The 16,092-nt window shown below is 42.4% G+C and overlaps 1 protein-coding gene across 1 annotated transcript; it reads left to right on the top strand.

The window, feature by feature from the left end:
* The first annotated feature begins 1,345 nt into the window (after positions 1-1,345).
* Positions 1,346-16,074, top strand: LOC114887896 (zinc finger protein 501-like). The gene is made up of 6 exons (XM_029209727.1): positions 1,346-1,579; positions 3,815-3,988; positions 10,858-10,896; positions 12,648-12,774; positions 13,300-13,419; positions 14,090-16,074. The coding sequence occupies exons 3-6, from the start codon at positions 10,882-10,884 to the stop codon at positions 15,262-15,264; spliced, it is 1,437 nt and encodes a 478-aa protein (XP_029065560.1). The 5' UTR covers positions 1,346-1,579; positions 3,815-3,988; positions 10,858-10,881; the 3' UTR covers positions 15,265-16,074.
* Positions 16,075-16,092: the final 18 nt, after the last annotated feature.

The raw sequence follows: 16,092 nt of genomic DNA, 5'->3' as shown, positions 1-16,092 counted from the left end.
TTAAGGAGGGAGTAAATATGATGCTACAGATACCCTGTTTGTTTTTAGCATTTTGGCAAAGCTGTCTGCCTCTTTACATAGCCCTTCCAGCTGTACTTAAATAAAAAAATTTTTAAATAAATAAATAATAGATCACATGTTACAAAGCTATAACCACAAGCTAGCCAAGTTTCCTGTGTAACTACGTGCTCTGCTTTATTCCCTCACTTCTCAGACTTCAGTGTCTCTAGAAACTGCGCTGAGAGCCTAACCTTGTTCACATGGCCAAGGGCTATTTTGGCCACTAACTTTGAATAATTAAATAATGATGGATTTCAGCAATTTCCAAATTTCACAAATATTTTTCTGAGATGATATCAACTCTCCATGCATTGTTACTGCAATTGTTGGTAAAATTATATTGTACCCAGCAAGGAACGAGGATCATGTAAACCAATCCTTTATCTCAGGGTTCAAATGTCCCCTTTGTAAATAAACTATGACTAGGACCGTAGAGTCACTGTCCAGGGAGAAAATGGCATGCGGTAAGTCACTCTTCTTTTGAGATAGGTAGATCTTAGGTTCTAGAAAAGAACTGAATATATATCTAAATGTGGAGTAAGAAGTATGTGTCCACCCCTGAATGGGACACCGTCACTGGCTCTACGTTTCTTCTGAGGGAACCAGAGACACAACACATTGTCCACCTGCTTCTGGCCATCCCACATCCCTCCTCTGTCTTCCCCACCATGGCCCTGTCTGGAAACTTTGCTCTCTTGACCCTGACCTAACACACTGAGACTCATAAATTGAGTCTAAAGCATCAGCCTACATACTTTGGAAGAGCAGTAAGACAGTGTTTATTAGACCCCAACTATGGATGGATGCACTTTGTGGCTGAGTGACAATTTGGTATCATGTGCGCGTTTGTTTTTTTTAGGTTTGGGGAACAGCTGAACTATAACTCTATTATAGTTTATATATATATATATATATATGAATATAACTCTATTATATCTGAGTACCTCTCTCTGAACAGCACAGACTACATTCCACGGAAATCTGGGTGCGTCCCCTTTAAGAAGCGTGGTTCTGCGGATATCTGGGTGCGTCCCCTTTAAGAAGCGTGAACCCCGCCAGTACTCAGGGCCTTGGGACACTCCTTCCCAGCTACTCTCAGGGTGAGGAGGAACTTTCCCAGAGGTGGGGAGCACCGCCACTTGACAGGTCGTAGAGCGCTGTGAACCACATTACCCTGAAGGCAAAGCGCTGCGCGTAAGGGCCCCTGAACCAATGACAGCTCAGGAGAGAACCACTTCCGTTCTAGGGGGCGGTGTCTGGGCGGGCCTTCCGGCGTCGACCGCGGGCGACATTTTTAAACTCGGACCTGTTCGCTGGTGCCCGCTCCGGTACCTTGGGTCGGCACCAGGTAAAGGGAGCCAGGAAGGCGCTGTGTCCGCTGCTCTGAGGAAAGGCTGAGGCTCCGCGTGGGCGCCATCCGGCGTGACTCTGTCTCGGGTCCGGGACGGGCCTCCGTGCCTGGGCCCCACCATTGCCCACAGACTCCGCTGGGACGGCCAAGCGGATGGGTGCGATTCAGGTAAATGCTGCTCCCTCCGGACCCTCAGACGACTCTTCTCATTCTGCAGTATTTTCGTTCTTATCAATGTTCTATAACAAGCATCCTATGTTTATGTTTTTTTGTTTCCCAAAACCTTGGTTTTCCGAATATTGAAATAAGACGTGCGTGGGGAAAAAAAAAATTGCAGGGAACTTCCATGTTCAGTTGAATAAGCAGCTCTTACTAATACCCGTTCTTTGCTCAAGTCAAGATATGAGATATAAGTAGGACCCCAGAAGCCGCCTGTGGGTTCCTTTCATAACAGTTATCCCCATCCCCCCAAAGTTAAGGTATTGTCTGATGTTTCAAGTAAGCATTTCGTTGCTTTTCCTGATAGTTTCAGCTGTGTGGAAAATATTCGACGACTGTAGTTTACCTTCGCTCAGTTATCTTAAAACTCTTATGACTGGAATCATATAAGTATTATGATGTGTCATACCCAATTGGTGTGACTTTACCCATTTTTTCATGGCTATCCGTTAATTTTCCTTCTTTTGCAGTGTTCTAATAGTGTGAATACAGTATATGAGTAAAATATCTTTATAAATCCTGCTGTTGAAGGTTTTCTTTGTTTTTTTCTTTTGGCTTGTTTGTTTTTGGTCTCCTTTCTGTAATTATAAACATTGCTATGCTGGCCATACCTTCCTTGCTTTCTGGGGTATATAAAGCACACATTTGTTTAGCGTATATGTTAAAATTATTATTGTATTTAAATGGACATTTCCACTTTTTGATCTTGTTTTGCTCCATGTTACTAATTTTAATTTAGTGCTTTGAATGAGATTGTTATACTTAGTCTTAATCTATCCCGTAGTTAGTTGTATTTTTTTTAACATCTTTATTGGAGTATAATTGCTTTACAATGGTGTGTTAGTTTCTTTTTTATAACAAAGTGAATCAGCTATATGTATACATATATCCCCATATCCTCTCCCTCTTGCGTCTCCCTCCCACCCTCCCTATCCCATCCCTCTAGGTGGTCACAAAGCACTGAGCTGATCGAGCTGATCTCCCTGTGCTATGCGGCTGCTTCCCACTAGCTATCTATTTTACATTTGGTAGTGTATATCTGTCAGTGCCACTCTCTCACTTCGTCCCAGCTTACCCTTCCCCCTCCCCGAGTCCTCAAGTCCATTTTCTACATCTGCGTCTTTATTCCTGTCCTGCCCCTAGGTTCTTCATAACCTATTTTTTTTAGATTCCATATATATGTGTTAGCATACGGTATTTGTTTTTCTCTTTCTGACTTCACTCTGTATGACAGACTCTAGGTCCATCCACCTCACTACAAATAACTCAGTTTTGTTTCTTTTTATGGCTGAGTAATATTCCATTGTATATATGTGCCACATCTTCTTTATCCAGTCATCTGTCGATGGACACTTAGGTTGCTTCCATGTCCTGGCTATTGTCAATAGCGCTGCAGTGAACATTGTGGTATATGACACTTTTTGAATTATGGTTTTCTCAGGGTATATGCCCAGTAGTGGGATTGCTGGGTCGTATGGTAGTTCTATTTTTAGTTTTTTAAAGAACCTCCATACTGTTCTCCATAGTGGCTGTATCAATTTACATCCCCACCAACAGTGCAAGAGGCTTCCCTTTTCTTCACACTCTCTCTACAATTTATTGTTCGTAGACTTTTTGATGATGGCCATTCTGACTGGTGTGAGGTGATACCTTATTGTAGTTTTGATTTGCATTTCTCTAATGATTAGTGATGCCATAGTTGTATTTTTATACACATCATGCATTAGGTAAACTTACAGTTTTACAGTATGCAGCCACTTAGAGGGTTTCTGCTTTTGCAGTGATTGTACTCTGTTAATAGTATTTATTTTACTGTTACGTCATCGTCCTCTGCTGGTATTGGAAGAGAAGATGATTAAGACATCTTGTTAAAATACTTGTTTTAAGGGGGACAAAATGAATCCTTGTAAGGATAAAAAGTTATAATGCTGGGAATCCTTATCAAGATGTTTAGAACCAAAGAAATTTCCATGTTTTTATAATGAGGTTGGAATAGAGGTCAGGTCTCATATGTTGTTTCCTTTGTCTTAAGTTTAAGGAGTCATCTTTGACAGCCACTTATCTCAAACTGCTGGAGGCCAAGCACTTTTACTCTGATGCCAGCAACAACCCCTTTATCACAGATTAATTTTCTGGTGCCATTTTCTTCTTGTAACTCTCTCTCTCTCTCTCTTTTTTTTTTAGGCCACACTATGCAGCTAGCAGGACCTTAGTTCCCAGACCAGGGATTGAAATCGAACCCATGGCAGTGAAAGCACTAAGTTTTAGCGACTGAACCACCAGGGAATTCTGAGATTCATTTTCACTGTGAAGTCAACAAATGGTGGTTCCCTTCTCTACTGCAGGAGAAAAAAGCAGGTAGGAAATTACAGAAAATCTGTCTGAATATTTATGAAAGAAAAAAGATACATAAATAACATGGATAAAAATTTAAAATTTGTATTCTTGAATTCTATTATATAATGTTATAATAATTTTCTTGAGTTTTATTATTTTTTTTTATATACAGCAGGTTCTTATTAGTTATTTATTTTATACATACTAGTGTGTATATGTCAATCCCAATCTCCCAATTGATTCCCCCCACCCCAACATCCCCCCTTGGTGTCCATACGTTTGTTCTCTACATCTGTGTGTCTATTTCTGCCCTGCAGACCAGTTCATCTGTACTATTTTTCTAGGTTCCACATATATGTGTTAACATACAATATTTGTTTTTCTCTTTCTGACTTACTTCACTCTGTATAACAGTCTCTAGATCCATCCACGTCTCTACAAATGACCCAATTTCGTTCTTTTTATGGCTGAGTAATATTCCATTGTATATATGCACCACATCTCCTTTATCCAGTCGTCTGTCAATGGGCATTTAGGTTGTTTCCATGACCTGGCTCTTGTAAATAGTGCTGCAGTGAACATTGGGGTGCATGCATCATTTATTTATTTATTTATTTATTTATTTATGGCTATGTTGGGTCTTCATTGCTGTGTGTGGCTTTCTCTGGTTGTGGCAAGCAGGGGCTACTCTTCATTGCAGTGTGTGGGCTTCTCATTGCAGTTCCTTGTTGCAGAGCATGGGCTTTAGGCATGTGGGCTTCAGTAGTTGTGGCTCTTGGGCTCAGTAGTTGTGGCTTGTGGGCTCTACAGTGCAGGCTTAGTAGTTGTGATGCACAGGCTTGGTTGCTCTGCAGCATGTGGAATCTTCCCGGACCCGGGCTTGAACACTTGTCCCCTGCATTGGCAGGCAGATTCTTAACCACTGTGCCACCAGGGAAGTCCCTGCATGAGTCTTTTTGAATTACAATTTTCTCTGGGTATATGCCCAGTAGTGGATTGCTGGGTCATATGGTAATTCTATTTTTAGCTTTTTAAGGAACCTCCATACTCTTCATTATATGGCTGTATCAATTTACATTCCCACCAACAGTGAAAGACAGTTCCCTTTTCTCCACACCCTCTCTAGCGTTTGTTGTTTGCAGATTTTCTTATGATGCCCATTCTAACTGGTGTGAGATGACACCTCATTGCAGTTTTGATTTGCATTTCTCTTATAATTAGTCATGTTGAGCGACTTTTCATGTGCTTCTTGGCCATCTGTATGTCTTTGGAGAAATGTCTAATTAGGTCTTCTGCCCATTTTTGGATTGGGTTGTATGTTTTTTTAATATTGAGCTGCATGATCTGTTTACATATTTTGGAGATTAATCCTTTGTCCATTGATTCATTTGCAAGTATTTTCTCCCATTCTGAGGGCTGTCTTTTCGTCTTGTTTGTGGTTTCCTTTGCTTTGCAAAAGTTTTTAACCTTTATTAGGTCCCATTTGTTTATTTTTGTTTTTATTTCCATTACTCTAGGAGGTGGATCCAAAAAGATCTTGCTGTGATTTATGTCAAAGAGTGTTCTTCCTATATTTTCCTCTAAGAGTTTTATAGTGTCCAGTCTTACATTTAGGTCTCTAATCCATTTTGAGTTTATTTTTGTGTATGGTGTTAGGGAGTGTTCTAATTTCATTCTCTACATGTAGCTGTCCAGTTTTCCCAGCACCACTTATTGAAGAGACTGTCTTTTCTCCATTGTATATCCTTGCCTCTTTTGTCATAGATTAATTGACCATAGGTGCTTGAGTTTTTCTCTGGGCTTTCTGTCCTGTTCCATTGATCTATATTTCTGTTTTTGTGTCAGTACCATATTGTTTTGATTACTGTACCTTTGTAGTATAGTCGAAAGACAGGGAGTCTGATTCCTCCAGCTCCATTTTATTCCCTCAACACTGCTTTGGCTATTCGGGGTCTTTTGTGTCTCCATACAGATTTTAAGATTTTTTGTTCTAGTTCTGTAAAAAATGCCACTGGTAATTTGATAGAGATTGCATTGAATCTGTAGATTGCTTTGGGTAGTATAGTCATTTTCACAATATTGATTCTTCCAATCCAAGAACATGGTATATCTCTCCATCTGTGTCATCTTTGATTTCTTTCATCAGTGTCTTACAGTTTCTGAGTACAGGTCTTTTACCTCCTTGGTACATTTATTCCTAGGTATTTTATTCTTTTTTTTTGCAATGGTGAATGGGATTGTTTCCTTAATTTCTCTTTCTGATCTTTCATTGTTAGTGTATAGGAACGCAAGAGACTTCTACGCATTAATTTTGTAACCTGCAACTTTACCAAATTCATTGATGAGCTCTAGTAGTTTTCTGGTGGCATCTTTAGGATTCTCTATGTATAGTATCATGTCATCTGCAAACAGTGACACTTTTACTTCTTCTTCTCCAATTTGTATTCCTTTTATTTTTTCTTCTCTGATTGCCATGGCTACTACTTCGAGAACTATGTTGACTAATAGTGGCAAGAATGGACATCCTTGTCTTGTTCCTGATCTTACAGGAAATGCTTTCAGTTTTCCACCATTGAGAATGATGTTTGCTGTGGGTTTATTGTATATGACCTTTATTATGTTGAGGTAGGTTCCCTCGATGCCCACTTTCTGGAGAGTTTTTATCATGTAAATGAGTGTTGAATTTTGTCAGAAGCTTTTTCTGCATCTATTGAGATGATCATATGGCTTTTATTCTTCAATTTAAAATTTTATTTATTTATTTATTTTATTTATTTTTGGCTGCATTGGGTCTTTGTTGCGGTGTGTGGACTCCTCATTGTGGCAGCTTCTCTTGTTGTGGAGCACAAGCTCTAGGCATGCAGGCTTCATTAGTTGTGGCACCTGGGCTCAGTAGTTGTGGTGCACTGGCTTAGTTGCTCCGCGGCATGTGGGATTATCCCAGAGCAGGGCCCAAACCTGTGTCCCCTGCATTGGCAGGTGGATTCTTAACCACTGTACCACCAGGGAAGTCCCTTAGTAGTCTCTTACGATGCTTTGTATTTCTGTGGTGTCTGTTGTAACTTCTCATTTTTCATTTCTAATTTTATTGATTTGAGTCCTCTCCCTCTTTTTCTTGATGAGTCTGGCTAAAGGTTTATCAGTTTTGTTTATCTTCTCAAAGAACCAGCTTTTAGTTTTATTGATCTTTGCTATTGTTTTCTTTGTTTCTATTTCATTTATTTCTGCTCTTAACTTTATGATTTCTTTCCTTCTACTAACTTTGAGTTTTGTTTTTTCTTCTTTCTCTAGTTCCTTTAGGTCTAAGTTTAGATTGTTTATTTGAGATTTTTCTTGTTTCTTGAGGTAGGCTCGTATAGCTATAAACTTCCCTCTTAGAACTGCTTTTGCTGTATCCCATAGGTTTTGGATCGTCGTGTTTTCATTGTCATTTGTCTCTAGATATTTTTTTATTTCTTCAGTGATCTCTTGGTTATTTAGTAACATACTGTTTAGCCTCTGTGTGTGTTTTTTACCTTTTTCCCCTGTAATTGATTTCTAATCTCATAGCATTGCGGTTGGAAAAGATCCTTAATATGATTTCAATTTTCTTAAATTTACTGAGGCTTGATTTGTGACCCAAGATGTGATCTATCCTGGAGAATGTTCTGTGTGCACTTGAGAAGAAAGTGTAATCTGCTGTTTTTGGATGGAATGTTCTATAAATATCAATTAAATCTATCTGGCCTACTGCGTCATTTAAAGCTTGTGTTTCTTTATTAATTTTCTGTCTGGATAATCTGTCCATTGATGTAAGTGAGGTCTTAAAGTCCCCCATCATTATTGTGTCACTGTCAATTTCCTCTTTTATAGCTGTTAGCATTTGCCTTATGTATTGAGGTGCTCCTATGTTGGGTGCATATATATTTATAATTGTTATCGCTTCTTGGATTGATCCCTTTGTCATTATGTAGTGTCCTTCCTAGTCTCTTGTAACATTTTTTATCTTAAAGTCTATTTTATCTGATGAGTATTACTACTCCAGCTGTCTTTTGATTTCCATTTGCATGGAATATCTTTTTCCATCCCCTCACTTTCAGTCTTATGTGTCCCTAAGTCTTACCCCTTAAGTGGGTCTCTTGTAGACAGCATGTATATGGGTCTTGTTTTTGTATCCATTCAGCGAGCCTGTGTCTTTTGGTTGGAGCATTTAATCCATTCACGTTTAAGGTAATTACCGATATGGATGTTCCTGCCACGATTTTCTTAATTGTTTTGGGTTTGTTTTTGTAGGTCCTTTTCTTCTCTTGTGTTTCCCACTTAGAGAAGTTCCTTTAGCATTTGTTATAGAGCTGGTTTGGTGGTGCTGAATTCTCTTAGCTTTTGCTGGTCTGTAAAGTTTTTGATTTCTCCGTCAAATCTGAATGAGATCCTGAATGAGATTAATCTTCATGTAGGTTCTTTTCATCACTTTAAATATATCATGCCACTCCCTTCTGGCTTGTAGAGTTTCTGCTGAGTAATCAGCTGTTAACCTTATGGGAGTTCCCTTGTATGTTATTTGTCATTTTTCCCTTGTCGCTTTCAATAATTTTTCTTTGTCTTTCATTTTTGTTAGTTTGATTACTATGTGTCTCAGCATGTTACTCCTTGGGTTTGTCCTGCCTGGGACTCTCTGTGATTCCCGGACTTGGGTGGCTATTTCCTTTCCCATGTTAGGGAAGTTTTTGACTATAATCTCTTCAAATAGTTTCTCAGGTCCGTTGTCTCTCTCTTCTGCTTCTGGGACCTGTATAATACAAATGCTGTTGCATTTAACTTTGTCCCAGAGGTCTCTTAGGCTGTCTTCTTTTCTTTTCATTCTTTTTTCTTTGTTCCGCAGCAGTGAATTCCACCGTTCTGTCTTCCAGGTGAGTTCTGCCTCAGTTATTCTGGTATTGATTCCTTCTAGTATATTTTTCATTTTGGTTATTGTATTGTTCATCTCTGTTTGTTTGTTCTTTAATTCTTCTAGGTCTTTTAAAACATTTTTTGCATCTTCTTGATCTTTGCCTCCATTCTTTTTCCGAGGTTTGCCTATCTCCACTTCATTTAGTAGTTTTTCTGGGATTTTATCTTGTTTCTTCATCTGGTACATAGTCATCTGCCTTTTCATTTTGTTTGTTTTTCTGTGAACATGGTTTTCATTCCACAGGCTGCAGCATTGTAGTTTTTCTTGCTTCTGCTGTCTGCCCTCTGGTGGATGAGGCTATCTAAGAGGCTTTTGCAAGCTTCCTGATGGGAGGGACTGGTGGTGGGTAGAGCTGGGTGTTGCTCTGGTGGGCAGAGCTCAGTAAAACTTTAATTGTTTTGTCTGCTGATGGGTGGGGCTGAATTCCCTCCCTGTTGGTTGTTTGGCTTGAGGTGACGCAGCACTGGAGGCTACAGCCTCTTTGATGGGGCTAATGGTGGACTCTGGGAGGGCTCATGCCAAGGAGTACTTCCCAGAGCTTCTGCTGCTGCTGTTCTTGTCCCTGTGGTGAGCCACAGCCATATCCTGCATCTGCAGGATACCTTCCAACACTAGCTGGTAGGTCTGGTTCAGTCTCCTATGGAGTCACTACTCCTTCCCCTTGGGTCCTGATGTGCACACTACTTTGTGTATGCCCTCCAAGCTTGGAGTATATGTTTCCCCCAGTCCTGTCGAAGTCCTGTAGTCAAATCCTGCTAGCCTTCAAAGTCTGTTTCTCTGGGAATTCCTCCTCCTGTTGCCAGACCCCAAGGTTGGAACCCTGACTTGGGGCTCAGAACCTTCACTCCAGTGGGTGGACTTCTGTGTTATAAGTGTTCTCCAGTTTGTGAGTCACCCATCCGGCAGTTATGGAATTTGATTTTATTGTGATTGCACCTCTCCTACTCTCTCATTGCAGTTTCTGCTTTGTCTTTGGATGTGGGGTGTCTTTTTTCCTGAGTTCCAGTGTCTTCCTGTCAATGATCGTTCAGTAGTAAGTTGTAATTCCAGTGTGCTCACAAAAGGCAGAGAACACACATCCTTCTACTCTGCCATCTTGAACCAGTCTCCATAATGTTATAATAATTTCTAATCAGCACTTAGTATATGGATTATATAAGCTGCAATTTTATATAAAGCAATAATTTATAAGATAACAAAGGGGCCTCCCTGGTGGCGCAGTTGTTGAGAGTCCGCCTGCCAATGCAGGGGACACGGTTTCGTGTCCTGGTCCGGGAAGACCCCACATGCCACACAGTGGCTGGGCACGTGAGCCATGGCCGCTGAGCCTGCGTGTCTGGAGCCTGTGCTCCACAACGGGAGAGACCACAACAGTGAGAGGCCCGCATACTGCAAAAAAAAACCAACAAAACAAAAAGATAACCAAGTAAAATTGGAAAAGGAAGTATAATATACGAACTTCTGATCAGATGTGAGGGCCAACTGCAAGCTACAAGAAGAAAAAAATGTATTATTAGCAAGGGAGAAATAGAAGAGGGAATCAAGTGGAAGTGTCAGAAACAGACCTGTATGTAAAATGAGACTTAATTTTGTTATTTGTGACTTACGACTATAATAGTGCTTTATGACATGTCAACACCATTTCCTTGCCAACACGATCCCTTATTCTTCTGGGCTCACTGGGCTCCAGTCATACTAGCTTTGTAAATGCTGCTCAAAGACACCAGGCATGACTCTGATAGAGAGGATTTGTACTTGTTTGTCTCACTTTTGGAAGGCCTTTTCTCAAGATATCCACATGACCTTATGGTACAACTGTAACATTTTCTGCCCTCTTTTATGCTTTAGTTTCCTCTTGAGCATTTGTCTTCATCTGAAATATTAAATGGTTCACTCATTAACCTTTTTTGTCTATGTTGCTGATGGGAATTAATATTACATGGCCCTACTCTTCCCACAGGTTCCACATTCAGCAGAACCACTTATGGACCCTGCACTGGTGAGTGTCAGGTGTCCTAGAAGTCTTTTGCTGCCACTCTTCCTGGACTTGGTGTCTGGGGACCCTAAGCCCAGGTTTCCAAGTCCAGGCCAGAGGTTATATGGACAGATTCCCATTTTTGGCAGCCAGTGGACTGAGATGTGAAAGGTTGTCTTAGGTATAGCGGGTAATATATATAAATGTTTGAGGATGAGATTGAGATGGGAGTGTTTTAGGACTTGTAGGTCTTTGTTAACAGCTGGTAAGAACAGAGAGCAAGGGGGCCAGAGTTAGACCTAGAATGGTAGACTGAGAAGAGGTTTCTGTTCTGAGAATGATGGAAGACATGGAATTTTTGGAACAGAGAGGGAAAGTGATGTGACTTAGGTTTTAAGAGGCTACTCCTGGCTGCAGAGTGCACAAGAGACTGGGGGAGAGAAAGAAAAGGAGATAATGAAGGAGGCTATTGCAGTCATCCAGACGCACATTACTTCTTGCTGGACCAAAGTGGTGCATGAGGAGGTAGGAGAAATACTTGGCTTCTGGATTTGCTTTTAAAGTAGGGGCTGATCAGATTTTCTAATGTGGAGGGCTCACAGGTAACTCCAAGTTTCTTTTCCCTTTGCATCTGGAAGGGTGGCAGTGCCATCAACTGAGATGGGGAAGTCAGTGGTAGCAGTCCTTTTCCGTGAGAATATTAGGAATTGGGTTTTGGCTGTTTTGATTCTCAGATATTCCAGTGACTCCAAGTATAGGAGACAAGGGGACGGCTGAAGGTGCAGATCTAGAGTGCTGGGGGAGGCTTCAGGATGCCATTAGGGGACAAGGGAAGATAAGGGGGCTGTCACAAAGACAGATAAGAAGAGTGGTCATCAGTGGGAAGGTGGGGGGTGGGAGGGAAAGTCCATCAGGTGGCTCAGGTTTTTATGGGGGAGTGCCTATGAAATTGATTAATTGATGCAGAGGGAAAGCAGAATGTAGGTGAAGTGAAAGTAAAGTCAGGCTGGTGGTTATTTTTCTTCCTGTGCACTCACTAGGCTTTTGTGGTGGAACTTGGGTAGTTTCTGACAGAATGTCAGATGAGTTTACCTAAGGTGTGTCAAGTGGGTGTGGATTTTGAATGGGTGTTATATGGACAGAGATTGCAACTGGTGAAGAGACATAACGTGCAATACAGAGGTGGAACATGAACAGGCGTATTTAGATTTGCATGTTTTGACTGAGGTTAAAGTCAGGAACAAGGCCTGGTGGAGAAGCCTTCAGAACAGACCGGTGGAGAGTTGGGGTACGGTGGGATCCTGTTGCATTGGCAGGAACTTTCTGATGCCATGTGCAGGAGGGTATGTGAGGAGGCAGGAGACATGCCAGTTTTGTTGGCTGGGTGGTGGTGGTGGGGATCAGATGTATGAGGAGTTAGCCAGTGAGTATGCATGTGGGGAAGGTGTGTGACAAAATTACCCCAGAGCCCTCATACCAGTTTAAGAGAGAATGATGAGCCTAAGTTTGTGTCTGGGAGACATGATCCTGGGGACTCTCAGGCTGTTGTCTTGGAGGACAGGGAGGGAGCCATGCATAACAGGCCCACAGCTTAGATGGCATCTATCTGCCCACCTACCTACCTGTTGTTGCTGAGAGTTGTACCTAGTGCTCAAGGAAGTATGAAGAGTTAGGGAGCTGGGGAGGAAGATGAACCGAGTGAGTATGGGTTAGGGGCACTTATGGGGTCCTGGGGAGAGAGGCTGCTTATGGAGACATCGTCCCTGTCATCACAGGGCTCTGTGACCTTTGAGGACGTGGCTGTATACTTTTCCCAGGAGGAATGGAGGCTTCTTGATGAGGCCCAGAGATTCCTGTACCACGATGTCATGCTGGAGACCTTTGCACTTGCTGCGTCATTGGGTAAGGCCCTCACACCTGTCCCAGCATCCCAGGCAGGTCTCCGCTTTTCCCCGTTTTTCCAAAAGCAAGTCTGTTTTTTCACAGCTAGACAGTGGGCACATCTATATTACTGCTTCCCTCTCATCTGTGTTTTTGGTGCCAAGGCTGAGTGAATGTGTATACGATCTCCTTTCAGTAGTATCCCCAATACCAGCGGCTCTGAAGTTTTTTCAGTGAAGTTTTTCTGGGTCATAAGACTTGGAATTAGTTCAGTGGGTTCCATTAGTCTCAGCCACTCCCTGCTAAGTTGACTCCGTAGACCCATGCACCTCTGTGCTCCAGGCTCTGCCATCTTCCAGCTGACATTTCTTGGGGCCTTAACATTCTAGGAATTGTTGGGACTTAATGTGGTATTTGTGGGGTCTTCTTGGCTGTTTCTCATCTCAAAGATTCTTTTTGTTACATATTATTTTTCCTGAGGTTGTTTTGGGATTTGTTGCCCCCCGGGCCAGTACTGACTGTTCACCTGTCGTGTCTTTCTCTTAGGACTTTCATCTTCTAGGTACCATGTTGTCCAGCTGGAGCTGAGAGGAGAACCCTGGGTACATGACAGAGTGGACATGACTCCAGACAGAGCAAGAGGTGCTCAAATATGGCCTGACCCTGGTAATTAGCATTGGGGGAGGAAGTGACATCATGGTTCGATTCACGTCATATCAGGAACATGTCCCATACCCAACACTGTTTTGGTGTCAAGGCCAGTGACTGTGTACCTCATTTCTGTTTCTCCTCCATCCTTGACACTTGACTCCTGTGATTTTTCCTCTGACTTCCAACCCAGAATTATCCCTTACCTCTTTGTCTTCCACTCCTAATTGTTCCTCTCCATCCTCCCTCTGCTGTGCTTTCCACTATTAACCTACACTTAATGTTTCATGAGGTCTGCACCTCTCCCCAAAATAGTCCTTGAACGCCAGCTACTCAATGAAAATCAGATTTTCCTGGACCTGGACACAGCTTTCCACATAGCACACACATGCCACCAGCAGCCAAGGTCCTAGTGAAAACTGTTCCTGGAGGAATGAGTTGTGGACCCCTAGCTCCTTTATGCATTCCACCCCGTCCTTCTGTCATTTGCCTGGTGAGTGCTCCCTGTCCTGTGATGTGTAGGGGGTCAGTACTGTACAGCAAGGCTTGCCTAGCCTCCCTACAACTTCTTGTCTTGAAAACAGTCCCATAGATTTATTCCTTTCTATGTCAGACAAACATTTGTGATGGGGCTGCCTCCTTATACCAAAATCCTATGTCAAGTTTACCCGTATTTCTCTGCTTTCAGGGTGTTGGTATGTAGCAGAGAACAAGCAGACACCTTCTGAGCAGAATGTTTCTGTAGAAGTGCCACAAATAAATACTTCAGAGGCAGACCTGTCCACCCTGAAGTCCTATCCCTGGGAGACGTGCTGCCTGTACTTAGAAGGTGGTTTGCATCTAGCTGAGGACCTTGGCACAAACCCTGGCCAGAAACTCTGTGGGGCAGGTGTGCAGTTTCACCAGCACACTGGAGAGGAACTCTTTAGAAGAGACGTGGGTAAGACCTTTATGAAGAGCCACACCGTCCATGCATTCAAGAAGTCTTTCACATTCCAGGAGTCTGGGAAGGATTTCCCTTGTAGCTCTGGCCTTCTCCAGCACCAGATCACTCCACAAAAGGACACCGAGTTTGTAGAGGCCTTTCACAATGGAGAAAAGCGTTACAAGTGCAGTGAATGTGGGAAAGCCTTCTGCCGTAAATACAGGCTTGCTCAGCACCAGAGAGTCCACACTGGAGAAAGACCTTATGAATGCAGTGAATGTGGGAAAGTCTTTAGATGCAACTCCAACCTTGTTATACATAGAAGAATTCACACTGGGGAAAGGCCTTATGAGTGTAGAGAATGTGGGAAGTTCTTTAGACAAAACGCCCAACTTATTGTGCACCAGAGAATTCACACTGGAGCCAAGCCTTACGAGTGCAGTGAATGTGGGAAAACCTTCATTACTAAAAGCAAACTTATTCAGCACCAGAGAGTCCACACTGGAGAGAGACCTTATGAATGTGGAGAATGCAGAAAAGCCTTCACCTATAAACGCATGCTTGTTCAGCATCAGAGAGTCCACACTGGAGAGAGGCCTTATGAGTGCAGTGAATGTGGGAAAGTCTTTAGGTACATCGCCAGCCTCATTAAACATAGAAGAATTCACACTGGGGAAAGGCCGTATGAGTGTAGTGAATGTGGGAAGTCCTTTAGGCAAAGGGCCCACCTTCAGGTCCACCAGAGAATTCACACTGGAGCAAAGACTTACAAGTGCAGTGAATGTGGGAAATGTTTTAGCCAAAACTCTATTCTCACTACGCACCAGAGAGTTCACACTGGCGAAAGGCCTTATAAGTGCAGTGAATGTGGAAAGTGTTTTAGCCAAAGCTCTACTCTTATTAAGCACCAGAGTTCACATTGGAGAAAAACCATATGAGGAGAATTCTGAATGAGGAGAATTCTTTAGCCAAAGCATCCAGCTTACTCAACACCGAAAAGCTCACACCCCAGAAAGGCCTCATCAGTGCAGCAGATGTGGAAAAGTTTTCTGTCAAAGGTCTGCTCTAACTGAGCACTAGAAACTTCACAGCTCAGATAGACCCTATGAGTACAGCAAATGTAGGAAAGCTTTCAGCCAAAGGTCTTAACCTTATTTGATACCAGAAAGTTCATCTAGAGAAGGGCCTTCAAATGAGATGAGAGCAGTGAATGAGCTGTCTCCTTAGTTAATACATCATACTGAATAGACTCTCTGAGGAAGTCATCAACTGGAAGTTGAATGCCATACATCTGAACAGCCCTTGTGTGCAGATTGCCTATGAGTACTGGCTTCATAGGAAGCTTTTCAGGAGCTATACTCTACTTTCTAACCTGTGCAAGCCCCTTGCTGGACTCAACGTCACTGTAAGTTTTTAACCTCTCCCAAGTGGCAGATCCCAGTACTGGGCATCAGTCATCGCATTGTGATCAGGGTAGGTAGACCTTTGTGCTATCCTGTCCCCTGGAGGGAAGCATGAATAGCCTGAGCACTTGGGTGTTGTCATGCTCTTCTGTCAAGGACAGGACCTAAGCAGCTTTGACCACTGTGACCCAATGTGGGTTCCCTTGGCAGCTTACAGTTTACTTTCCTTGGTGGTATTGTCTCATGTCATGCTCACGATGGATGTTTCTAGCTCCAGATCACCCTGTTTGGGAACTATCTGCCTCCATTTGCTCTACTCTGTGAAAAAATAAAGACTATAGTTTAAGCCACGTCTTTTGTGGG

This window comes from Monodon monoceros, unplaced genomic scaffold, assembly GCF_005190385.1.
Source record: "Monodon monoceros isolate NGI ecotype Baffin Bay Population unplaced genomic scaffold, NGI_Narwhal_1 Super_Scaffold_10, whole genome shotgun sequence".
Classification (NCBI taxonomy): Eukaryota; Metazoa; Chordata; class Mammalia; order Artiodactyla; family Monodontidae; genus Monodon; species Monodon monoceros.
The sequence above is the reverse complement of the archived record's forward strand: the minus strand, read 5'-3'. Positions and strand labels throughout refer to the sequence as shown.

Bases quoted from the DNA above. Each gene is read 5' to 3' on its own strand.
- LOC114887896 (XM_029209727.1), top strand. The intron at 12,775-13,299 runs GTAAGGCCCTCA...TCTTTCTCTTAG, and splicing joins TGCACTTGCTGCGTCATTGG to GACTTTCATCTTCTAGGTAC. The intron at 13,420-14,089 runs GTAATTAGCATT...CTCTGCTTTCAG, and splicing joins TCAAATATGGCCTGACCCTG to GGTGTTGGTATGTAGCAGAG.